Below are 26,704 nucleotides of genomic sequence, written 5' to 3' on the forward strand. Positions count from 1 at the left end.
CAAAAGGAGTAGAAATCACAGTGGAATCTTGAAGAATGGTTAGGCATTTGCTAGATGGAAAAAAATGGGGAAGCAGATCCCAGGAAAGAGAAGTTGATGGATTCAGTTGTATTCTTGTTGAATTAAGGTAAAATTCTTCTTGAATTATTCATCCTGCGCCTGAGAGTCCATGTAGCCTCAAGGATGTTTGCTGCCAATCTGAACCCCCAGAGCACTGGAGAACTGGGATAACAAGCTGATGTAATGCCTGGGCTGACAAGCCTGACCCTTATCAGATTTCACAGACGTTGCAAAGTCACTAACGCAGTGGTTGAAACAGTAACTGTTCTGTACTGTTTCTGATGTGTCATTTTATTAATGGCTTACTCATTAATTAAAATCTCCACGCCAAAAAGTATGTACACAGCATTGATATCTGATGTTGACTCTGGAAATTGCACATATTTCGCTTTACTATTTTTAAAACACATATGAAGAGGAAAAAGAAACATTGACTATGACCCTCTAGAGCACACACATTACTGAATGGAGATGGAGCCTTTCTAAACGATGCCTGTGCAGAGCTACCTTCTTCTAGGGATGTGGCCATTGTTCACATGCTCCAGGGATTCCCCTTCTGAACTTCCCTTCAGAGCCAGTGCAGGGGGTATTTTTTAAAAATTCATTGATGACAAATCTCCATCTGCTAAAGGTGGATCTGATTCTGTGAAGCTGCCAAACGTCCTGTGGCATTAAGTCTGATGAAGTGGATGATCCAGGTAGCAAATGCTATTGAAGTCAAATGGGAAGTGATTATAAATATCAAGAAACTTTTTTCTTATGTGCACTGGAAATGGCCTATAATGACATTCCCAATGGATTATGCCAAAAATGTCTTCAGCCCTAATAGTGGACATTCATTTATCCAGTCAGCAAACAAGCTTTATTTATCCATTGAAATAAGTCATTTAAGAGACACTTTTGAATTTGTATACAGTATATATGTTTGAAAAATCACTCATTATTTTGTAGGCAGTTTACTTAGTAATGGCTAAAAATGAATGGAAATAAAGTGATTGATTATGTATGATATATTTTATAAATGTTTTCAATGCTTCATTTATATTGGAAACCCAATCTAGAAAATAATACTAGATAAATTATTTAGTTACTGGGGATTCTACCTTTAAAACAATGGGGCTTCTCTTTTTTTAAGATTTTATTTATTTATTTTTAGAGAGAGGGGAAGGGAAGGAGAAAGAAAGGGAGAGAAACATCAATGTGTGGTTGCTTCTCACACACCCACCCCCTACTGGGAACTTGGCCTGCAACCCAGGCATGTGCCCTGACTGAGAATCAAACTGGTGACCCTTTGGTTCGCAGGCCCCCACTCAATCCTCTGAGCTATACCAGCCAGGAAATGGGCCTTCTTTTATAAGTAGTCAACACTCAGCTCTCTATGGCCGTGTGAGATAGTCAGTGACAAAAAACTGCTATAAAATATACAGTGTGAGCTAAGTATCATACTTTGTTATTTAACATTTCCAGCAATTGAAAATAAATTATATCACGAAGACAACGAGATACTATATTTCTCTAAAGTGATTTATGTTCTCTCTGCACAATATGTAAATAAATATAAACACACATCTGTGAGCAATATTAACATAAAATTCCCAAATTACAAAATTTTCTGCTAATATATTTGAGGCATTAAGAATGAATTTAAGCTATGGTTGCATGTTGTCGAAAGAATTTGAAAGGTTACAATTCGTTCGATGTGTTATTTTGTCTGCATAACCTCATCTAATTTTGTCTAAATCATTTGGTATTATCAAGGTCATATACAGCCTTCTTAAATTCTCATTAAATAATTGACTATCTTTACAATTACACACAAATTGCAGCTGGATCTATATATTCAGGCAGCTTAGTCTGCATGGGGTCAGTTGCATGGGATATAAATGTCGGCAACAGAATTATCAGAGACTTCAGATGTGTCACCATACACCAGACCAATCATATATGTCAGTCCCATTGGGAAAGGATTTCCTGACCTTGAATCAATATGTTTTTTGAGTACGTGAAAAATGTGCTATTGATTGATTCTTCCTTCACAAATATTGACTGTATATATTGATCTTGATTTAAATACAGGTCTGTATCAGTAAATAAAAACATTTGTTCATGATATAGTAGAGAGTTGCTGATACATACAAATGGGCTAATTCTAGAGTTTCCGCAAAGCTTGGCAAAGAGTCAAAAAGAGTTCCTGGAAACGGTCAGTAAATTGTGGGAAGGCCGGGACTTACTCTAGCTGAGTGCTAATATTTTGATTAGAATTTGACGAGGTGATAACAGATTTATTTCATTCTCAACTCAAAGTTTCCCTTGAAATGTGCGTCTTTAAGTCAAATGCTTATAAAAGCCAGGAGGAGATTTACCTGACTTAGGTGCTTGGGGGGGGATTGGATCTAACTGAAGAATGCCTGCCCCACCTAAAGGAGATCCCGATACTGTGCTCCGGTTTCTATTTGTCATGTAGGAAATGGGGGTAATTTCGTTTTTCAGACTTGGAAAATTTTTACAAGTTCAATTCTCAACTCTTATGTGAATTTCCTGTGTGTTCTAAATGTTGGTTCAAAAGAAAAACAATGACAGTATGTTGGCCAAACTCAGGCCCATTAGTCATGTTTAGTCCAAAGACAATCGGCTCATCCACTCATTCCTATACCTTTTTTATACTGTAGAGTTTTCTTTTGTTTCTTTTATGTTTAAGGATAAATATTATAGACCAGTTTGCCTGCAGCTATGAGAAAGGCCAAAGGTCTGTAGTCAAGCCCTGGATTTGCTGCTTCTATCTATAGAAAAAACCCCAGAAAGATTCTCCTCTTTTTTTCATCATGCTCTAAAAATAAATAGCCCAAAACAAAAAGATAAAGTACCCTGGCTATTTTGAGTCTTTAAGAATGATTCAGGTCACTTGCTAAAACTAGAGTATGTGCCGTGTGAAGAGGTTGTCATTAAAAGATACTAGAGTATGGGATTAAGTACCTTCTTACTTGATCTCAACTAGTTTAGTTCTTAGTAACTTAATAAGAAAAAATTGCTTCTTCACTGTTAACCCTGTTATACTGTACCACCCAGGAAAAGTTATATATTTTCTTTTCTCTCTCTCACTGTCTCTCTACCGCCCCCTTCATCTCCTTCTCCCCCTCCCTCCTTCTCTCTCTGTTTTGGTTTTTTGGATTTTTTTGAATCTCCAGACTAAATTCTGTGATTTTTCTTCTATTAGCTGTTTTCTGTCACCTTAGTATCTAAAATATCAAGAGAAAGAAATACTTCTTAGTTGACCAGGGTTATCTCTTAGATATATGAGGGCAAAAACATAAGCAAGAGTTAAGTGCCAAACGTATCCACTCTGCTAATATACATTTGTGGTTTAAGAAGCACACTTCATAGAATAATTTAAAATATGCTTGTACCATCTGTTCTTTTTGGGATTAACATTGTCTGTGATAGCAAAATCATCACACGGTAAATAAACTCCAGACACTGCACTCTATCATTCATAAGGACAATGACATTGGTAATTCAGATGAGCCAGCCTTTTCTGCCTCTGTGTGATGACAGACATTGATTTTCCTGTAAGGGAAAGGACGACAGCCAGGTCCATGCTTTTTTCCTAAAGGGAACATGCAGTTCAGGAATTCTGTCATTTCTCTTATGAAAATAAAAAATAAAGTGCAAACATATGGCATCTTTGGAGGTAACATGTAAGCGTGTGGGCATAATATTTGCAGTCTTTAGCTACTTCTTTGTGTAAATTCATAAGAGAAATGATCAAATTGTCAGATTCATATTTTAGAAACTCTGCGATCAGTTTTATCTGGATACCCTGTTGCCTGTGTGGAATGAGGCAGGGTAAGAGTCTCTTGTAAGTTAAATGAGTTTATTTCAGGGCGGGTACTGATTTTGTCTTCCCTGAGGTCTTCCAACGTTTTGTGTGTGAGCCACACACTATGTATTGTCTCCTACTGACCCCGAATTTACTCGGGTGTTGAAGTCTTTTTTCTCCAAAATATTAGAAGCTTTGGGATGGCAGGGGCCATCTGATTTTCCTTTTTGTCTCCCAAGGTTTTTCACTCTGCTGGGCTTTCCTAAGGGCAAAATAAATAATTAGTACATTGAATTTAATGCTGTAAAATAGGGGAGAAAGTAAAAAGAAAAAGGTTATTGCTTCTGGTGGCATGTGTTCAAGATGGAGTGTCAGTGACTTCCCCACACCTAATTGCTCTTCCTACACGAACCTCTATCCCAGTAAGGGGGGGATGGAACGGCCTTGAGGGCCTTGGGAAAGGCTTCCCAACAAATGCTTCACACTGATGCTTAATAACCCTCTGCTGTCAGGCAGCCTGCCTATGTTGCCGCTTTCCATTCCCTCTGCTTCTCTTTAAAATCACATCTTATTTCCTAAGAAAAGATGGAATGCAGGAGACATCATTATTCTTTGCAAAAGGTCTCTGAGACATGTCATTAAATCATCCATGTCTTTTTTTCTCTAGGCAAAATGGTACCAATTTATTTAAACCTTTGTTCTCAGTCACAGTGTATTCTCCTGTGAACATCCTCTGAGTGGCACTCTTCAAGTTGAGTGAGGTGTCGTGATTGATCTAGGTGTCTGTAAAGGGAGAGTGAGCTCAAAGCCCCTGATGCTGCAATCCTTTCTGTCATCCTGCTTAACCTTCTGTATTCAGCTGTTACCTTGCTGATTTGTCGCTAAGTGACCTGTTATGTACACATAATGTGGACAAACCACATTTTCCTTCCCCAGTTGTATGTATTTGTGCTCTGATGCTACCCACATGTTACACTGCCTTGGTCTCAACCAAATTGGTTTTTCTGCAAAGTCAATTCAGTGTCTCAATGATCTTCCATGATGCTGCCTATCATTTCTTTTACTTCTTTCTCGCAAAGCATTCGGTCTCATTAACAAAAGTGTTTAGTCCCAAAGCTCATTTCTATCATTTGCTTTTGCCAATACACACAAAATTAGTTGTAATCTCACTATTACTTCTCTGGTAAATCAGGGAAATTCTGTAGACATAGTATATTTTTATTTTGGTAAGCGATTTGAAAGGTCTCTGTGGTATAAATGTAGATAAAATGGAAATGTGGGCTGAGTGAAAACGCAGTTAAATAAATTTATTGCCAGTTGAAAAACATAAATGAAGAATGCTAAATAAAAAAATAAATGTTTGCCTAGATGGAAGGTTATTCATTCAATCAATACACAGAAAAATGGACTCAGAAGTGGTGGTGAAGACACCAGATTGCAAAGTCAGGGCCAACCGTTATTTATTTATGGTTGTTAATAAAAATGACTACAATTTCAAGTTCACGAGTAATCTGAATTGGATTTTGGAACCCTAAGGGCGATGACACATGGATTAAGAGTAGGAGGAGAATTCTGTCTTAAGCCTCACTTGTAGATTTATAATGGACAGGCAAGTGGATATGATTGCCTCCCCCGGCCCCACAATAGTTACACTCGTTACACTCACCCAGGGCGTCAGTTTAACTTCAGATATCACACTTTAAGAGGAATCGGTGTGCAGGTATGACCCCAGAGTCACATTGCCAGGGTGGTGAAGCATCTACAAATTATGGCATATTTGGAACAATTAAGAAAACTGAGACTAACTGGCCTGGAAAGGGGAGAGTGTGCAAGCTCTCATTAGATAGCCACCAGGCTGTCCTAATGAAAAGTAATCAGCATTGTTTTTGAATGACTGCAGATCTAGGATCAAGAAATGTCACTTGTAGAAAGGTGAGATTTAGTTTGGTGTGAAGAATTTCACAATGTTTGGATCTGCTCAAAGATGAGCAGGAAGCAGGAGGGGCCGGAGCGGAACCAGGAACTCACTTCTCCCTGGAGAGTGTTCATGCATTAGGAGATGACTGCGTTTCCAATCACTTCTACCAAATCGTTCAGTTATGAGAAATGACATGCAAAGTTCCTAGCATAGTGCCTGATGACACCAATTAAATGCTCAGTAGATATTAGCTATAATTGTTATTGGTAGTGGCTAATCCATGAATTTATTTTTCTGAGGGGAATGAATAAAGAGAAGGTAACACTATTAAAAATTGTATTACCAGCTTCTGTTGCTAAATAATTAGGGTAGTTAGTAAGAGCCTATGTGACCTGTAACTAATTTACTCCTAATTTATTGCTACTTCATGTTTTGTGTCATTACCTTTATGTTCTGCGTTCCCTGGATTTGGGGTTAGTTCCTCGAATTTAACAGGAAAATTCTAAGCAGTTGCTTAGAATTAATTATCTAGTGACCAACGCAGCAATAGTTCATCAACGAAGGAATGAATCATGACAGGGAAAAAAGATCTCTTCCATAAATTTAGAGGGATGTTTCAGTTTAGGGGCTTGTAGAATGTCCATGATGGCTACATTCTAGGTCATGTTAGCTCCATTAGATTTTCTCCCTTGGGTGATGGATTTGCTGTCTCTCAGGTTTGCAGCTAATATCTGTTGAAGGCATTTATTAATTCACTCACTTTTTTATTCAACAAATAAGGTACCTAGCATTGCCCAACCTGCACCTGCCTCCTCACCTCTATAGTCTCCTTTCCCTTCCATCCGCTTTTGATTCAGTCACCACAGGAAGACCAGGCCCTTGGTCATCTCACATACCCCCCCCCACCGACCCCACCCCCAAGGGTTCCATGGCAGCGAGGCAATCTTCCTCCTCATCCCTATCCCTGAGTTCCTTATGTCCCTCCCCGGCTGCATTTGTCTCCGCATCACTCATGACCTCTCACCTATTTTACTTATTTATATGTCCATCTTCCTCCCTCTGTTAGAATCTCTGTTCCATAAAGGCAAGAATATCTGTCTACTTCGTTTTCTTCTGGATTCCCAACACCTACAATAGTAACTTGATAAATATTTGTTGAATGAATGAATGAAGCTTAAGTGTCCTGGAAACTGATCCCAGAAAGGTGTTGAATCTGCTCATAGAGTTACGTAACTCATTTTCAGCAGTGCAGGTTTATGAACCAAAGTCACTCGGATTCAAAACCAACATCCTCATTCTTGATCTCTCCTCAATGACAAATAACTCCTGGATCTTCCTGAATGAACCTAGGGGTATTTAACAATCACAATGACAGTTCATTGCTATGTGGATTTTAATACAGATGATCACTTTTGTATCATCTAAATCTAGAATGTCCAGGTAATATGTACCTGTCTAATCTACCTCTCTGCAAGTTAGTCTTTGTTTCCTGTACATTTTGTTTCCTCTCCACGTGTACTCAATTTGATCGAAGTCATTATGTTTCTCTATTATATTATTGTACGTTGAGTCATCAGTGCAAACCCTAGAAGAAGTGAGGTACAGAGATATATCTAGAGAACCAATAATGAGTAAGACTTAGCTTTTGCCATGATATTGGCCAAGCCAGAGTTGTTAAGTGGGCAGTTCCAGAGCCAGAGAATAACCAGATAATTTATAATCCAATTCAATGATACTCTTGGAAGTAAAAGTAGGCACTATTTAATAATTATTCCAGGACAATAGCTGTATACTCTTCAAGCAAGCTGAAGTGTCTGGACCCCTGCTTTAAAAAGTTAATGAAAAAACATGGGTGGAAGTCCTTTTTGTAACAAATATTTGCTGCACAGCTACTATGTATAAAGCAATGTGCCAGACACAGTAGGAAATTCAAAGATGAATAAGCCATGGATTTTACCCACCTTGTGATTTATAAAATGCTTGAGAGAAAACATTAATACTACAATATAAGGAAGTAAGTGATGGTATAGGTTGAATATAAACTTGAGGTGATGTTAGCCAACCACAAGGTTTCAAATAGGATCACTGATGCTGTGTCACTTTTTATTTCCGTCTCATAGTGTGGTCATTTGAAGCGAGTCCTGTCATGTTACCTGAATTGAACATCAAAGGGATGATATGACTTTTTTCCCTAGATAAGAATCATACCATTCAGTTCTTTTATGTATATAGAGAGGATGTTGAACTCGTGCTGGCTGGCTGGCAGCTGGCTAACTTGCTGAGGTAGAAGAATGAATTGACATTTTTAAAAAAATCATCTAGCAATCAAATATAGAACAATCTTTACCAAAACACACCTCCTCTTTGCTTGATCAGCTAGTTGACAGATAAAGATTTACAACATGATTAGTTTTCATCTTCAGATTTTGTAACAATAGAGGACATTTGGTTTTTTGGATATAAGCTTAAAAGCAGTTTAATTCTTTTCACTGGTTCCTACTGTTGAAATTCTTTAGCAGCTGAATGTTGGCAACAGTTTACATTTTGGCAAGTAGACTGTGCTTTTTAAGGATGAAAGTGTGGGAAGTAGTTAGTATAAGGACATCTGTTGAAGGAGTCATATTGTCAAAGCCCACCATATATATTAAACTCATTTATTTCCACTTTTATACATTCTAAAGCAAAATGTCACTATTTAATATTCAAACAGTTTATAAAAAGCTTGCAGAGATAAATTGTCTGAGCCTACCTGCAACTTCAATGAATGAGCATTATTTTATTCAGTTAATTTTATTGCCACTTTAACTCAGCCTAAACTTTGGATGTATGATGGGTTTGTTATAACGTGATTATCAGCAGTCATAGGATTTTGTTGGGTATGAAAACTGAAACCAACAGAATTTCCTGCTCCTGTTCAATGATAGTGGGACCAGGTCTATTTTCCTATCCCTGTGTTAAACAAAACTACTTCCAATATATTTCAATAGTTAACATTTTTATTATTTTTCTGAAAGAATAGCTGAGAGTTAAGCAGGTCATTGGAACATTCGGTATCTTATAATTTCAACTATCTTATGTAACAAGCAAGTGTTGTTCTAGATGCTGGAATTACAAAGTCAAATAAGGCAGAATGCCCACCCTCAAGAAACTATAGAGACATGGGGTAGAGTTATAAATGTATTAACAGCTTTGAAACAATGTGCTAGAGTCACACGTAGATGAGGAAAATAGATGAGAGGCCTCTAAATAAAACTGAGGATTAGAGAATTTTTTTCTTGAAGAGATGACACTTTAGGAGTTATCCAGACAGAGAAAGGAGAGAAAAGTGTTCTTGTCACAAGGCTCATCATCTGTGAAGTGCCAGAGATGTGAGAGCGTGGGCTGTGCACAAGACACCATCACAGTCACTCGCGGCTGACACAGGAGAGGAAGTCAGAGCAAGACCAGAGGGGGTTTCTGTGCCGAGCTTTGGAACTTAGGTTTTAAACTTTATCACTAAAGAAATGGGGAGCCATTGAATGTTTTCGAGCAAGAGAATCACACATTCAGATTTCCATTTTAAAATTATCTACATGGCATTCAAGTAAAAGATGGAATTAAGGAGAAAAAGACCAGCAGTATCAACTCTAAGAAAAATATGAAAGAAATAGATTAGAGAGAGAGAAAGAGATTAAAGAAAGTACAATCTGTAGAGAGGCATAATTTAGTCTGGTCTTTGGAGCCAGATTAACTGGTTTCCAGCTCTGACTCCACCGTTTAACATTCCGTGTGAGTTGGGGCATATCTCTCAATCCCTCTGTGCCTTGTTTTTCTCAGCTGCAAAGTGAGTACAATAGCAGTGCCAGCTCAAACAATTTTGTGAAGATTGCAAAGGTTAATTCTTACCAATAACCATGTCTAGCACATAGAAATCATCTGGTCAATGTTAGCTGTAATCTATTGTTACTACTAATATTGTGGCTAGTGATTATTATTAATATCATATTATTTCATGTCTTTAGTATTTGTGGCCTGATTAGAAGTGATTGACAGGTGGTTGGCTGAACGGTGACAGTCCCAGAGATCACAAGAACAAATAAATTTGGGGGGGTCATGAAAGAGAATTGATGTGAATTCCATTATGCACGCTGGAATGAGCTACCTGTGAGACTTCCAAATGGAATTTTCTTACGAGCAGTTGATTATATAGCAAAAAGATATGGACTTTTGAAAACCATAATGGATATTTGAAGCCACCAGATTGGATGCATTCACCAGGAGGTGTGGAAGTGTGTAGGTCAGAAGTGAGAAAAGCCTGGAGATCAAGGCCAGAGTCAGACCCCAGCAGCATTGCTCTCCAGTCTAAGCAAGGCAGAGGACTCAGGTTCTAGGGAGGGAGGGAGTCCCTCAGAGCGAGGAACTGATTCTGTTGATTCTTACACTTTCATATGGTCGTGAACACATGATATCCTCCTATCTTGAAAGAAATCCCCCAACTTTTCAAATTGCCAAACTCATACCAGGGTAGAGCTAACACCTGAGAGAATCTTCTTTAATAAATACTGGAATTATTACAAAAAAAGTTCTGGGGCCTCAAATTGTTACTTGTTAGCAATTGCTTTCAGTTGCTATTAAAGACATTGCCAGTGTCACAGGCTCTAGCATTCTGAAGGAAATCAGTGTTCCTGATACCCTAATGTGATATGTGGCCTTGTTATAATGTTCTCATGGGCTTAGAATCATGCGGTCATTCCTTGGCAAGATTTGAGCCCTATTTTGCTGTAAACCTCCTATAGACCATGGTTCTAATCTGTAGATGAAATTAAGCTCTCCAGTGTGTCGCTATTTGCCTGAAATTAGTAAAGTCCCCAACTACCTCAGAGAAAGGGACTTGTGGAAGATAAGGTGATTCTATTTTTCCTCAGAGCACTCCTACTAAATGGCCAGCATTCCAAGAGATTCCAGATTCTTGGCAGGTTGGATTTTAGAGTAATCCCTTCTCATCCCAATTTAAGTACAAGTAATCCCCAGTAGACGCTGCCAGGCCAGTAGTGAATCATTGCCAGGTACCAGCAAATTGCCCCTGCTGAGAAAACCAAGGAATTGCACCCATCACGGGACACAGGGTTCCCTCCCATAGAGATTTATGTCTTACCCTTCAGTTTGGGTTTTTTTTTAAATTTTTACCCCTTTTAGGAATTCTTATGTGAAGCACCTCTTATCCTCTAGTACTGGGTAAAGAACTCTAAATTAGCTACAAATAAAGATAATGTGCATTTGTTCTTAAGACTCTGAGATGGGGAAATAGGTCCAATGGGCCTCTTAAATTAAAAACTCTAAATCATATGTGGTTGTACAGCACAGTTAGTGGGTAATCAGCCATTAAGTACCACCTACCTCCATATTGTAAATTTATGTGATGCCTCCTCAAATTATGAAATATTATCCTGATTAAGAAAAATATACTGAAGAGCAAAAACAGCATGGTATTCCCACATATTGTATCTCCCTTTAATTATGCGAATTAAGCAAAAAGATTCTGTGCTAACTATGCTTTGCTTGGGTGTTCTGTCATTTTGATGAGATTCCAGACTCCTGCCTAGTATATTTCAGTTGAGGTAGACTACCCTTACCTTTCAGATAGCTCAATAACAGTTCTATTTTGGTAAGGAACTGTGGGGAATCCCTGGGCGTTTGAAGAGCTGGCTACCTTATTGTATACCCTATGTTAGGTATAAAGGAAAGGTCTTGAATACCAATAGTGTTGTCAAGGGTGTGGGAAATGGACACCCTCTTGCGCAGCTTGTAGGAGAGTGAACTGCCGTAGCCTATTACAGGAAAAACTGCACACATTCTGTGATCTAGCACCTCACTTTCAGAAATAGAAGCACTGATTCATAAGACTATATTAACACATATTTATTGTTTATAGAAGTCAAAAATTATATGTTTGTCAATAAAGGATTGCTTGAGTAAATAATGATACAGCCATTCTATGGAATCTTACGTAACTATTAGAAAGAATATAGTAGATCTCTATGTACTGACTAAAAAATTGTCCATGATATCTGTTAAGTACAAAGACATTTATAGAAGACTAGGTATAGTACAATCCCACTTTGTACAAAAAGAAAGGAGAAGCGCTATGCTACATGTCCTTGTGTATTTGTGCATATATATTATGTGTGCATATATGAATATGCCTATATATACATTGATAGAATTAGCATGAAGGAAAAGACAACAAGCAGTTTTCACACATCTGACTTGCTAAAATGAGCATGTATGGCATGTATCATTTCATAATAAAAATTATCAAAAGGAGAATCATTGATAGAAATGCTTACTGTCAAATGGAAAATTATCTTCCCTTCCAAACTTCAAAAACTTGTGAATTTAAATGATATCTGTTGTTTAAACTCAAACAGTATCTGAATTTGGTCACTCCAGAATAAAACATAGCTTTCTCTCAGCATGCTTTGTGTTTGCCCGGGCCCCAGGACTCTTAAATAAATGGATCAAGTTTGTTCAAATTCTGGAGAGGAAATCATTTTTCTAATATCAAAATTACTCTGCACCCTGAACTCCTCCTGTCATTAGGCCGTACACAAGGGCCTCAGTGGTTTTGTTGCTGTAACAAAAATGGGGTTCATAAAACTGTGGGCTAATTAAAGCTGTAACTTTTCTCTGAAATTCTGCCTCCTTAGGTAGAATTATTTGGTATAATTTACAATTTTATCCAGTGTGTCTTTCCCTGTTATGAAATACTAGCTTGCAAACAATAAATAAGAATTTCCTGTCAATTTTTTCAATAGGTCTTTATCAAACAAACAAATAGAGGTTGCATTGCTAAGAGAATGTTTCTAATTAGAAAAAAAATCAGTGTCAAAGTCAAGAGTTTATTATATACAAAGGCCTTTGCTTATAATGTTTGTGTTTCTGAGAGGCTAAATTCAGTGTTATTATGAACAGTAATTTATGAACAGGAGCCCACAATTTTTTTTTTTACCAGAAACTTGGAAGACCACTCGTCATCATTTCTGTGCACCCATCTCATTTTCTAAGTATCTTTTAGCAAACAGTTTTCCCATTTTGAAAATATACCAAATAATTGGTAATTTTCTCCCAGTCAGATACATGCTCAGTGTATAGGTAAATAACCCTGACTTCCCAACCACTGTTACATTAGGTTGATGTTCTTTAGACGTTAGAAAAAAATGGATTAAGCCTGGCTGCCTACTCAGTGATTTGGTTTGAGTGGAAATAGGTTTTTGTGGAGCTACAGAATTTCTACTTCATCTGCTCAGCCAATAATTTTTCAGAGCACAACTCTGGTTGGAAATAAGCAACAAGCTTCCTGTATCCATGAACAGAAAACAAGGTAGCGCATGTCGCCTCGGAGAAACATGCACTTACTCGTGAAGAAAAGCAGCACCCAGCGACCAGTGAGCAGCATTTGTCTGAAATCCATTATTTGACTCCTCGTTCGTTCCAGCATTCCTAGGAATGCTGGTCAGCTACTAAGATTTGCTTGTACTTCCTGCCTTTCGGATAAAATGAGTTTGCCAACCAGCTGTGAGCACCTAACACTGGGAAAGGTGACTAGATTCCGGAGTGCTTATGTTCATGGATCGCCTTATGCCATCAACAAGCCAATTGACATTAAGCCACAGAAGAGACGGTAACTGCTATCCTTTCTTCTAGTTGTTTGTCAGTGAAGATGTGTTTTGTTACCCTTTGATTACTCCTGTGGGGGTCTGCTGAGCTGGGAGGGTCAGGGTGAGAGGTTAGTTTTAACGTTCATCATACTGGATAGTTAGGAAAAAATTAACCAAAGGGGAAAGCTAGAAAATAGCCTTAGTTTAGCTATTTAGCAAAAGCTGATCCGGTTTCAGGTCTGCAGACTTTTCAAGTGTGAGATATTATCAGTGCTTATATTACCATCAGAATCATCCATGATAAATACTTGAAAGGGGATTTAGTCAAGTAGTGGACATGTATGGGTATCTCACAGTCTCTATATAACATGCTTTATTGCCACTGTGAAATAATTGTGTTAAAATTCTACAAAAAGCATTAGTTTTCATGTGGTCACTATGGAGGCCAGAATAAGATTAGGTATTTTTCCTATAAAAATACGTCATTTTTAGACCAGTGTTCCAGAATTCTGCTAACTCACAGTCTCCACAAACGCCATCACCACACACATATACACACACGCAGTCTCTCACGCATACAGATGTGCACACACACACTAGAGAGGCAAACGTTGTATAATTAGGAATTTCAAAGTTGAGCTCAGTGTTGTCGTTACAAGGAAAGAGGGTGTGTATTAAATAGACCCTTTCTATCTTCCAACTTTTTTTAGGCAGTGTCAGAATTGGGATGACGTGGTTGACTAATGGGTCCAAACATCTTCCCTCGATTTTGGTTTTACACAAATCATTTTATTCAGTATTTCACAATGAACTTCAGAAGCATTTTATAAGGATCTTTCAGTCTCTCTGTGAAAATGCCAGTTCTTCATAATTTAATGAATTCTTGGAATAAAAACCCCAAATTCTAAAAGTAATTTATTTACTTGAAGACTATTATTATTATCTTACTCTTTCACTTTTCTTTTTCTATTTACACACATTGGAACTCATATGTAAAGTATACATTTTGCCAGATTTGACCTTACTGTAAACATGAAGTAACATATAGATATGTGAGTGATTTTTTAAAAATATTATCAAATCTTCAGAAATGCCTTGGGGTTAGTTTTCAATGAAGCAGGAGATTAAGATGAGATTTTTTTTTTTAATTTGGCTTTTTCCCAAGTGGGGAGAATAAAATAGAAAATTCTAATCATGCAAAATATGCAAAATACAGCTCAATTTAAATTCAAGTGTATCCTTATTAAAATAATAACTTATTGAAGGAACAGCATGTTGTCTGGAACACGGGGAAGTAATTTTCAAACTGAAAATTAGCTATATTAGGAGTGTGACCACATGGTCATTTGATAGTTCTGAATTCTTATTTCAAGAGCAGCAAACAAGTTATTAAAAGAACAGTTAACACTACTAAACCCAATTAAGTTCAGTGGTGAAGAGAATGACAGTACCACCTGTGATCCCAAAAGTGTTTTACATTAGTGATTTTTAAAAATTTCCTTTGAATCTTTTTAGCTTTCACAAACTCTAGGGCTCCATTTTTACTCTTGCAAGAAAAATATTTGTCTTTGAAATTTTTCCAATTTTGAGGCCTGGATTTTAATGCGGAGAGATTGAGCAATCTGATGTAATCCGGCCCTTGTACCCCTTTCCCGCCCAGGTAGACCGCAGGGCTCTGAGCGCGCGGATGGCTTCGCGTTCGTTGTATCTCTGGTGCCCAGCGTAGAGCTCAGCCCGGATCGGGCAACAAATGCTGTTTAGTGAGTAAATGACGGGAAAGCAAATGTTACCCATCTTGGCATAGGCCTGTTTATCGCTTCCCTGGGTGCCACCGTACGGAGCCTTTGGCAACCCTGTGCCTCTGTTGTTCTCCTGCATCAGATGAATTCCCCTTCCTTATTTTTCTACAGAAGCTGTAAACACCAGTGACTTTTGACCACTGGCTTAAGTAGCTGGGGATCACAGCTTCGTTATTACCAGAGCAGCAAAGCAGAACCTGAAATTTACTCCTGTATTCAGAAGCATATATATATATATACACACACACACACACACACTTGTGTATGTGAATATACACATGTATGTATGTATGTATAAATGCATATACAATATGCATATATTATGTGTGTGTGTGTGTGCAATATATGTGTATATATATATTCACATATATGTGTAAAGATTCACATAGTAGGAAGGGGGACAATGGGGAGTTCCTAAAGGGAAAAAAGTATCGCAACTATGAAATGTGATAGAAGCTCAGTTCTGTTTATCCTGCTTCTATGTAAAACTCACACACACACACACACACACACACACACACACACACACAAACCCACAGCATTTTTTAGCAAAAGAGAAAACCAGAACTAGGGGCAGTGAAACAAGTGAGACTGAACTCACCAGCACCCCGATGTATGGAAAGCACCTGCGCCCGAGGACACGCTTTTCACATCTGGGCACAGAGCTGTGTCTCCCCGCAGCCTCTGCCTGGCTGGCCTGTTAGTGGCTCTCCACCGTGGCTCTCTGGCTGGCAGGCCTCGGAGACCGGTCTCTGCTCTGGGCTCCGCCTTGTTCCTACCTGCTTCTGTCACATACTCTCTGGCCTGTTTTCCTAAATTCTACAGGTTGGTGTTTCCTTCCTATCCTCAGAAGAAAAATCAGGGTACAAAGAGAGCTTGAAGACAGGAATGACTACAGTGACTTTGAGTGGCTGTTAATCAGTGTGTTTTCTCCTTGGGGAAAGAATAAAAACTTGCACACTTAGACTTCTGACCAATCGTCCAACTATTCATTCACTCAAATGGCGTAGTAGTTAGGCCGCCATAGCAAATACCACAGACTGGGCGGCTTGAACAATAGAAATTTATCTTCTCACAATACTGGAGGCTAAGTTCAAGGTCCAGGGTCACCAGGTTTGGTTTCTCCAGAAGTCTATTTGCCTCTCACTTTAAGGGGCCTTATGTCAGATACAGTCACATTCTGAGGTACTGGGAATTAGGGCTTCAACATATGAATTTCGGGGTGATGTAGCTCAGCACATAGCAAATTGTGTCCATAGAAATGATTTACTACTAATGACTGTAAAGTAAGATAGGAACTGGACTGTGATTCCTGAATAATCAGGGACCTCATGTTCATAAAAAATGTATCCCATTAATAGGTCTGAACCTGAAGGAGTGAGGCATTGCAAAGTATAAAAAATACTTCTCATTTCTGTACCAAAGGAAAACAATTACACATTGCAAACAACAGATCTTCATTAAGTAGAATCTTTTTTAATTTGGAATCTATAATCATCCAAACAGGGCCTAAACCCACATTTGCTTTTACACAGTCTTTTTAAGTGTATATTTAATTAATTATTAAGTTAACCAGTGGTTCTCACCTGGGGCCATTCTACTCCCAGGATCACTTGGCAGTGTGCAGGGACGGTTCTGATCATCACATATGAGGGGATGGCTAAAGGCGTAAAAGAGGAACAGATAGGAATACTGTTAAACATCCTTTTAATGCACAAGGCAACCCCTAAAGCAAATAATTATTTGACCTAAAATATCAATAGTGCTGAGGCTGAGAAACACTTATGTAAACTAATTGGGTGGCAGAGCACGGTAAAATACTCTGAAGGCTGTCACTTATATTCAGACAGGTGATATTTTCTATGTATTGATGAAAACACCTTCTCTTTTCTTCTTCCTGGTAGCCACTTGAATCAGGGTGTCCAACCTGCAGCCTGCAGGCTGCATGGGGCCCAGGATGGCTGTGAATGTGTCCCAATACAAAATTATAAATTTACTTAAAACATGATGAGATTTTTGGGGGGATTATATGTTGTGATGTATTTAATGTGTGGCTCAAGACAACTCTTCTTCCTCCAGTGTGGCCCAGTATGGCCCAGTGACACCAAAAGGTTGGACACCCCTGCAAGATAATGCTTTCTTAGCCTGGTTAAAAATAGTCAACTGCCACACTTTTAAAATGTTCTAAAATATTCAGGATCCAAACTTCCTGTCTTCTTATTCATTTCAATTAGTGGCTTTATTACATTGTCAGGACCCATTATTCTTTCATTGGAAGGACTACTAAGATTTCATTACAGAAAGCTGAATAAATGGTCTAATGCATTCATGTGGCTCCAGGCTAGGTGCTAATCATAGACCTGCCTTTCAAGGGAAAGTGAAAAATGCTAAGTAAAACTACGCAGAAGATAAAGAATATTAAGTCACCACCCTATTGGGCTGGTATACTGAGACTCTGTTGGGTCCTTGCCACCTGTCCTCATGCCTATATGTGCTGGGCCCATTCATGGTAATGCATGAGCCACATGCCTGTGGGAAAACTCTGGAGGAGAGGGGAGTTCTTTCTTTGATGAGAGGCCCTTCCTTTCACTAAATAAACTTCTAATTATATTCAGGATTTCTTCTGACCCTCCCTAGCATGAGTAAACATCATTGGCAATAACAGTTTGAACCACAATAGGTATTTTCAGCTCCTCATTCTCTTCTCAGTCCAGAGCTGTATATCCAACTGTCTACTCTCCAAGGGTCGTCCAGAGGACTCTAGTTTGTACTTCAAACTAGAATTACCCAGGGACCCTCACCATCTTCATTTCCTTGGTGACGTATGCAACAAACCAAGGAGCCATCCTAAATGGCTCCCCTCCCTCAGCCTAGCCACTCTGTTCCTAGCAGGTGTCAAGTGCACTGTTCCTCCCTGCTCTTTGCCCTTCCCGGCACCACATGCGAGGCCAAGCCCTTGTTCTTTCTTTCCTGAAAGATTGCTATTCTGATCATTGTTCTCTTTATCCTGCTGCCATCCTCTTCCTGACGATCATCACAGATTAATTTTCTAAGAACTCATTATGACACTTCCATGCTTGCAGCAGTAGCTTCTCATTGCCTAGAAAAAAGCATCGGTTCCCAGTGATCCTGATCGACTCCCTATTTCTCTGTTCTTGTAAATTGTCCTCATCTCCCATGTACTCTGTGCATTTTAGGTGTGAAGAACACTATGTACCTATTTTTTTTTTTTTGCCTAGAGTTGCCCTCTCCCCTCACTTTGTGATAAACCCCAACTCATCCCACAGACCTTTTTCATTAATCTGTTTCTAATTTCCTGTTTCTAAATGGAAGTTTCTTTGTTAGCTAGCAGTTGTTCCTTTTCTTATATGTCACAACATTCTCATAATGAACCTCAATTATTTTTATATTTTCTATCTTTCCTCCTTTTTAAGAATGACATCATAGAGGCCCCCACCGGTGTGTCTTAGTTGGTTGGGCATCATCCTGCAAAGCCCAATATCACTAGTTCGATTCTCAGTCAGGGCGCATTCCTGGGTTGTGGGTTCAGTCACTGATTGGGGCCCATATGAGAGGCAACCAAACTGATGTTCCTCTCACATCAATGTTTCTCTAGTTCTCTCTAAAAATAAATAAATAGAATATTTTTTAAGAGAGTGACATGGTGGAAACAGCTGTTTTAGAAGGAACAATTTGACAACGGCTTGCAGCATAGACTGAGATGGAAAAGACCGAACCCCTAGCCTAGCAGAAGCAGGCAGTGTAAAACCCTGACAGGGACGATATCATTGCAATTACAAAACACACAAATAGATGCTTACACTTGTAAGAACAGCTAAAAAGGGGACAAGGGCCCACGAAGAGTATTTAAATAGGTACCTAATACAGTCTGAGTGTTTGGAAAATGTTTCTCTGGTAACGATGAGGCTGAAGATGAGTGGTGACTTGTTGTCTGGAGAACTCTGTAAATGAAGCCCTGATGTGAGCATTAAAGAAATGACAAAAATAAGATGTCTGAAGTATAACGAGGGAGGGGGGAGAGGGATGAAAATAAAGTAAGGGAGAATGCTCTTCCTTCAAAGCAAAAGAGCCAAACAATTCCTTTCATTTTGGAGAGAAACATTAAATGATTAATTTACTCATTGGAAGTGAAACTTAAAAACATATTCTTTGTGTCTTATTTATCACTGAGAATTTTAAGACATTCAAATAAACAGTAGGCAATATTTTACAACTGAAGTTTTAAAAAAATAAGGCCAATTTTCCAAGTCATTGCCAACTGCTGGGAATTGATAAAAAGTCATAAATATTGACCTTTTTCCTTCTGCATCAGTTCAGTATTTACCCATCACCTAACCATACAACTTCTCCTTTGCCAAAAAGAGTGAAACGGGACTAAACAGAATAATTTGGTTGTTTGCTTCCAGTGAGGTGCGGGGACGCCGCACATCACAGTGACCTTCAAGCGTTAGTCAAATTTCTACATCCAATTAGACACATTAAATTACTTAACCACCCTTTGAAAATTGAGAAATTATTTTTTTAGTTTCTCTGTGTTTGCTCTTGCACCAAGCAAGAACATTACATAAATAAACATTGCTACAAAGGGAAAGCTTCTGTTATTACTTTTGATTTTGCTTTGTAAACTGTAATACATGAAGTAGTGAATCGGACAAAGTATTCGGGGCTTAGGATAGCACTTTGCTGTCAGATTATATATTGATATAGAAGGTCTAAAAGAAGCAAGAGTAAAAAGAGGGGTGGGCAGTCAATCCACTGACAGCCTTTGAAGTAAGAACGATGGCTTTGGACTTGATCTGTAATGCCATGTTTTCTACAGCCCTAAGAGGAGCACAGAAGACAGTCTCACCAGGGGCAATACACAAAGGTACTCTAAAGAATTTTGATGAGAAGGAAGCCGCAGGTGTCCAGGGGAAAGTTAATCAGCTTCCCAGACAAGATGGAACGAGTTCTAAATTTCGAAAGATGGTCAGGGCTTCATCCAAGTGGTCCTTGATAGGGATGATTGTATTCGTCCTTCGGGCCTCATCATCCCCAGAGAAACGTTCCCTAAACACCCAGCTGTGTTAGGTACCTATCTATATACTCTTTTTTGCACCACCATCTTTTTGTCAGAAGTTCTCACAAGTGTAATCCATATTTATATTTTGTTGGCCCAAGTTCCTCCTTCCATATGCAATTATGGGACCATGGGTATGGGGTCTAAGCTTGTGTTTTAAACCAGTGTGTCCAGTACTTTGTACAATACCTGGAACATAATAGTCATTCAATCAATTCTTAGGAAGTTTATTTTTCCAACTGGGAATAAGAAAGTAATCAGAAACACTAAATATGTACCTTTTGGAGAAACACATTAAATACATTCCAGCAACTTCTCAAGCCCTGACCACTCTTCCCATTTAAACCTGCATCATACTCAGTGCCTGAAATTATTACTAGGGTGTTCTCATGTGTTTCCATACAATTCACTCAGAGGGGCTTTGTATGTGTCTGTTGGCTCCATTTCATTGCTACGGTGGTATTTACTTTTCTGCAACACATGCTATTAAATGACACCAAAACCATTTGGGTGGTGGGTGCTTAGTTCCAAAGTTTTATAATTGACCCCAGGTATAGAAATACAAGTTCCTCCCAAGCAATAGCTGAGTCAGAAAACAATGTATTTGCCTAATTCGCATGATTAAAACATTTAAGATTCACCTAAGATTTCTTGAAATCTAAGCTTATGATTTTATAAGAACTTATAGTAATCCAGCTCACAAAATGTATAGCCTTCAGCTTATCATAACACATGAGGGCTTACTGTAACTATGTGGCATTTAGTCATCAATTTTTAATTCATTCAAAGTTAGAACAAATATGTATATATAGCTGTATAAATGTCAAAGTCTGTCAAACAGTCAAAATTATTCAACTTTCCCTTATGATGGACACACAGTTTCCCTTCCAGCCCCAGCCACGTGGACTGAAGTATGTGCTCCTGTTTGTGCTGTTATTCTGAACCATGTATGTTGGTATCTGATGTAGCTGAGCCATGTGTTACTGGTGTTACCGCGGTGATTCCTCATGCATATAACAAGAACATCAAGAATACCAGAAGCTTTCGTTCTCTTTGAGTTTCCAATTTCTTCTTTTTCTTTTCTTTATTTCTTTTTTCTTCCTTCTTTGCTTCCTTTCCTCCTTCTCTCTCCTTCCTAAGTTTGTATTACTGTACCATCAAAAGATGTATCTATGTTTATAGACATGCTTGTATTCAATATGAGTAGGAACTTTGATGTTGATAGTAAGTATAATTAGCCTCATCTGCAGAGTTAAACAGATATTAAGATTGCATGCACACCAGGAAAAAATCCTCTCATACAGGAAGGGTCTATATGCATGAGTATACCACATGGAACTATAAGGAGACAAAGATGGGTCACACAAAACCCTGCCCTCTGGAGCTTACAGTTGAATGAGAGATGACAAGCACTAAACATATGTAACTCTTCCACAAGATGCAGATATCAGTAGTTCATTCACTCTTTTTGTATTCACACATTCACGCATGCATTTGACATTTATTAAGTAGGAACTAAGTTCAAAGCTCTGTGCTAGGATTGTAAAACTGGGTGAGACAAATTCCCAGCCTTCAAAAAGATCACAGTCTAACTGTTCAGCAAAAAATCAACCAAAAATGTTATAACCACATAAAGTTTTCAATAGCCCTAGTACCCGGGGCCAAACACTATCACCAGCTGAGCTATTTAGGGAAGGTCTTAGAAATTGAAATAGGCTCATACAAGAGAATGAGGCCTGAAAGCACTCAAACATGAGGAGAAAACTGAGACCCTGAGGGTTCAAAGGTCTTGCTTAGGGCCCTAGAGTTATTTAAATGCTAGAATTGGTACCCAAGCTACACTCATATGTCTCTAAATTCTGTCCTCTGTATTCCATTAAGCACCCTTTTCTAAGGGAAAGCAGAAGGAACATTATTTGGCAGTTCTGATGAAGGAGAGTTTACTTCCAACTGGGGATGTCATAGAATGCTTCATCGGTTAAATGGAATTTAGTCTTAAGTTTACATTTAGTTATGTAGGGTTGGGACTCTGGCAAAGGTATGGATATGGGAAAAGAAGAGAACATTTATAGAAAAAAAGTGAGTGTGGCCAAACTTAACTTGAGAAGCAATCATGGGAAATAAAGGTGGAAAGAGAGAGAGTTAAACTGTATTTTTAGGTCATGAAAACAAAACTAATGGAGTGTTTTCTAAGTCAAGACGAGCTATTGAAGGTTTGTAGCAGGGAAGTCCTATGATCTTAGCATTGCATAAGAAAGAATAAAATTGTACCAATGAAGACATCACTTGCAGGAGCTCCTGAGCAGAGTAAGGAGGCGAGTGGGGGAGTTATAACAATCATCTATGCTGGAGCTAGTAACACGGCAATGCACCCAAAATGATGGGTCCTTGTATTAATTTTTGTTCTTTTTGTATACTCTATATTTTCTGCAATGACTATATAAAATATATCCGTTAAAGTTTTGTTTTTAAAGCGATCGGGTAATTACGGCCCAACATGGACTGGTAATGACAGTACAATAATAAAGTGGATAGGAGAGTGACATATGGAGGAAGGACTAGCAAGACTTGAAAATGTGTTAAGAAAGGAAAAGAGGATGCTGTTTCCATGATGATACCTGGATATCAAAATTAATCTTGTATTTCTGGCAGAAGAGTTGCATAATTAACAGAAACGGGGAATAAGAACAGTAGTTTTGAGAGTGAAGATAATGACATTGATGGAGAGACTGGGTTTGAGAATTGTCAGGACGGATAAATGGAAATGAGCAAACAAATGGCGGACTGATGAAGACTACGACGGGGTCAGGACTGGAGACGAGAAAACCAAAGAGGGCCAAGCAAACATCTTCCGAGAAAATCTACATTTATGAGTTAGACTTAAAGTTAACAAAGCTAATTTAGTTCAAAGTCACAATCAATTCCTTGTTTATTTGTTTCCAATTCAGAACCTCTCTTTCACCCTGCACTACATCCTGCAGGCCTCTAAATGCAGCTTGAAGAGAAGATAAATAATTTACAGAAATATTCCAAATACATCAGACTCTGTCCCTAAATATTTTGTCTGAGATCACTCAGACCTTGGCTTACTTGTAAAATACATAAATTGAAAGTGCTTTTTGTAAAATGGCATTGATTTTTAAGCTGACCATTAAATTCAAATCAAATTGTCATATTGAATTCTGAAATTTTTGTAAACAAAACGTTCTTACAAGTAGTGAATGGTAACAACAAAACACAAGGGGTCCTGTGCTGATCTTCTCTGGTAATATTACAATCGCAGCAATAAATATTAAATGAGAATATTTAAGTGGCACAATTGGCAGAAATCAGCCAATACTGGCCTAATGGTTAGGAATTTGTAGACTATGGATAGAACTGCATAGTTTTGGGATTGCCGAGGAGAACAGAGAAGGAAACAATGACAAATAGTATGCCATTTCTCAGTCATTGGAAAGAAGCATATTCATGACTACACGGTGAGAACTAGCTATAAAATTCTGTTCTATTCCTTCCTATTGTATTTCCTGTAAAAAAGAAAAAAAGTTAAAATAACCTTTTCTTCTTACCAAACATTTATTACTGAAAACTCAATAGGCGCATTGTTGTCCTCTTTGGCTAAACGTTGGTATTTACATGTTGTTCCCTTTTAGTAGCCTGAAAGCAGTTTTATCAGTAGATACATTATTTTCTCAGGACCTTGTGTATTTTATTGAAGCTGTTTCAAATGTATTTAATGTCCTCTCTAATGGATTTGTTTATCTTTTTTCCAAAGCTCTCTTGCTCTTGGCTAGGGAAGTTACTTTTCATTTGCCTTGTAATGCGAGGACCTCATTGCTATAAACTACAGATTATGGAGTTTTGGGATGCCATACATACTCTAAATATGTTATATATTATATATAACTTATAAATAAAAATCTCCTGAGAATGTATTGTTTAAGACCTCTTTTATGAAGAATTGTTACAAAAGATGCATAGTTAGTACTTTGAAATAATAATTAGAAATTTAAAAAGGAGTGAAGTCGATTGGTTTATCTGCTGCACCAAGACTTCATATACAATATTCTCAAAAACTGAAGTATCTCTTGGAGGTTGAAATGTTTTATACATGTATCATAAAAACATGGACATATAATTTTATCAGAGTTTTTCATAATGGCACTTGGCTATAAATTCACTGTCATGACAGCTGGCGTAGAGAATGGAAAAAGCACTACACTCTTTAGCTTGTAAGGAGATGTGAATTTCCTACTTCTGACTTTGGCGAATATGATGAATCAGATGTTTACTCTCACCAATTTAAAACATCTGGATGATTCTAACTTTGGGGACATACTGCTTTATATATGCTGAATGCCTGAAAATTGGTAGAATTTTAGATTTATTTTCTTGTTAAATGGCACTGCTTTAGTTTTTTGCTATACCCAAAGATTCACAAGTGCTTAACTACTACCCTTTTCCTCCCATATAGTTAAATTTTTCTACCTTTTATGTGTCACTCACACAACTCTAAGAAGAGCAAACATCTGGATTATTGTCGACAGTTTTCAAACCCACCACTTAGGTTTTACTATCAGGCTATAATCCCTCATAAAAATATTCAGGCATACAAGACTATACCTTGATATTGAATAACTCCTAGCTTTCTAGTTGTTTTTTTTTCTCAGAATAGCCTCAAAAGCTCTTGGTGGGCTCTCCTGTGACATTCTCTGATATTATTATAGATCAGACTGACATAAAAATAGAGCTTGTGGTTGAAAAACATAAATTAGCTGCGAGCAAAATAATTCTCCTTCAAGAGATAAACAACTATAAGCTATACAAGACAGGGCAGTTAAAGTCATTGTTTTTTCTGAAAACTGTGGAAGAGTTGACCCAGACAAGAGAGTAGGGAGAGTAAGGAAGCATTCAGGCCCAGGGCTCACTGTCCCCATTGGCTGAAGACCATTTCTATATTCTCTACAGACATTCTCAAAAATAGGAACCCAGAACAGTAAAATGAATAATCTGTGTTCCATTAACTGTCCTTTGTCCCATTGTACAGTTGACCTCTCGTTTATTTATTTTTCAGTATTTAGACCAATGCTAGCCAGTAGAAATATTCTGTGAGCCACATCAATAATTTAAAAGATTCTGGTACCACATTTAAAAAGGAACAAAACCCACAGGTAAAATTAATTTCAATAATATTTTAATTAACCCACTATATAAAAAGTATCATCATTTTTAACTTGTAGTCAATATATAAAATCATTAGTCATATATTTAAAATTCTTTCCTCATTCTAAGTCTTTGAAATCTTGTGTATGTTTTATATATATATATTAACTAAGGTGCTAATTTTTCATCAGTCATACTTGATCCATATTTAAATTTCATAAAATTTACAACTGGAAATGTACATTCACTTAGATTATTTCAAACATAGTTAAAATTTGTTTTCTAATTACTGAGTCAACTATCAGTTTTAAAATTTAAATATTAATTAATAAAATTAAATTACACTAAACCCTTAGTTCTTCAATTGCTCTAGCCCCCTTTCCAGTTCCAAAGCTGTGTACGGCTGGCGGCTGCCAGGCTGCAGTCTGCCTTTAGACTGTCTGGGTTCAAATTCACACTCTGCTGCTCGCTGACTGTTACCTCGGGCAAGCTGATTTCTCTTGTTGTGTGTCAGTTTCCAAAAACATGCAAAATGGAGAAAATAATAGTACCTACATCAGCAGTTCATTATGAGGATTAAATGAAATAATACCAATAGTATATTAAAAATTTAGCTCAATACCTGGTACAAAATGAGCCCTCAATAAATGTTAGCCTTTATTATTGTTGTTGTTTTTATTGTTTTCATGTACTTGCTTTTATAATTCATACCATGACACATCTGAGTGCCTGGCAGAAGGAAACTCCTAATCTTTGGGGGTTGTAAAGCAGGTAGATGCCAGATCAAATGCAGAAACATAAACTCTTCCTACTCCAAATCTCTAACTGCCCAGAGATACCTTGCTGTCTGCCTAGTTAACCCAAACTCGCCTTCCTTTGTGAATCAGCAATCTAGAACAAAACTCACATTATTCCTCTTCAGGACAGTACTATTTTTTAACTTCCCTCAGAGTCCTCACTGAACCTTCCTCTCTTGTCACCCTTGTCAGCCGCCCTCAAGTCCCTCAGAATTTTCACTGTAAAAACTCACACCTCCTTATCCTTCCATTTCCACTGCACCAGCCCCTCCTCTCTCCTTTCTAGCTGCACTGTATGCTACTGTTGAATCAATCTTCTGAAAACAGTATCTCTATCCTATGCTTCCACTATTCAAGTTGTCTCTTCATGTCTCATCACATCCAGAGTAAATCCATTTCCTCTGTGAGTCTTTCTTGACAACGTCTATGAGAA

At 37.9% G+C, this 26,704-nt stretch overlaps 1 protein-coding gene across 11 annotated transcripts in view; it reads left to right on the forward strand.

The window, feature by feature from the left end:
* PDE4D (phosphodiesterase 4D) overlaps positions 1-26,704 on the forward strand; it is a 1,245,374-nt gene that overhangs the window by 862,262 nt on the left and 356,408 nt on the right. Inside the window, exon 1 of one of the 11 annotated variants that reach the window (XM_045186263.2) lies at positions 3,828-13,455. The exons of the other annotated variants lie outside the window; for them this stretch is intronic. Coding sequence (XP_045042198.1) covers positions 13,331-13,455 — 125 coding nt within the window. The 5' untranslated portion in view covers positions 3,828-13,330. Of the gene's footprint in view, positions 1-3,827; positions 13,456-26,704 lie in introns of those variants that run through there. 11 annotated transcript variants of the gene reach the window in all.

The sequence above is a fragment of the Desmodus rotundus genome, chromosome 1, assembly GCF_022682495.2.
Source record: "Desmodus rotundus isolate HL8 chromosome 1, HLdesRot8A.1, whole genome shotgun sequence".
NCBI classification, from domain to species: Eukaryota; Metazoa; Chordata; class Mammalia; order Chiroptera; family Phyllostomidae; genus Desmodus; species Desmodus rotundus.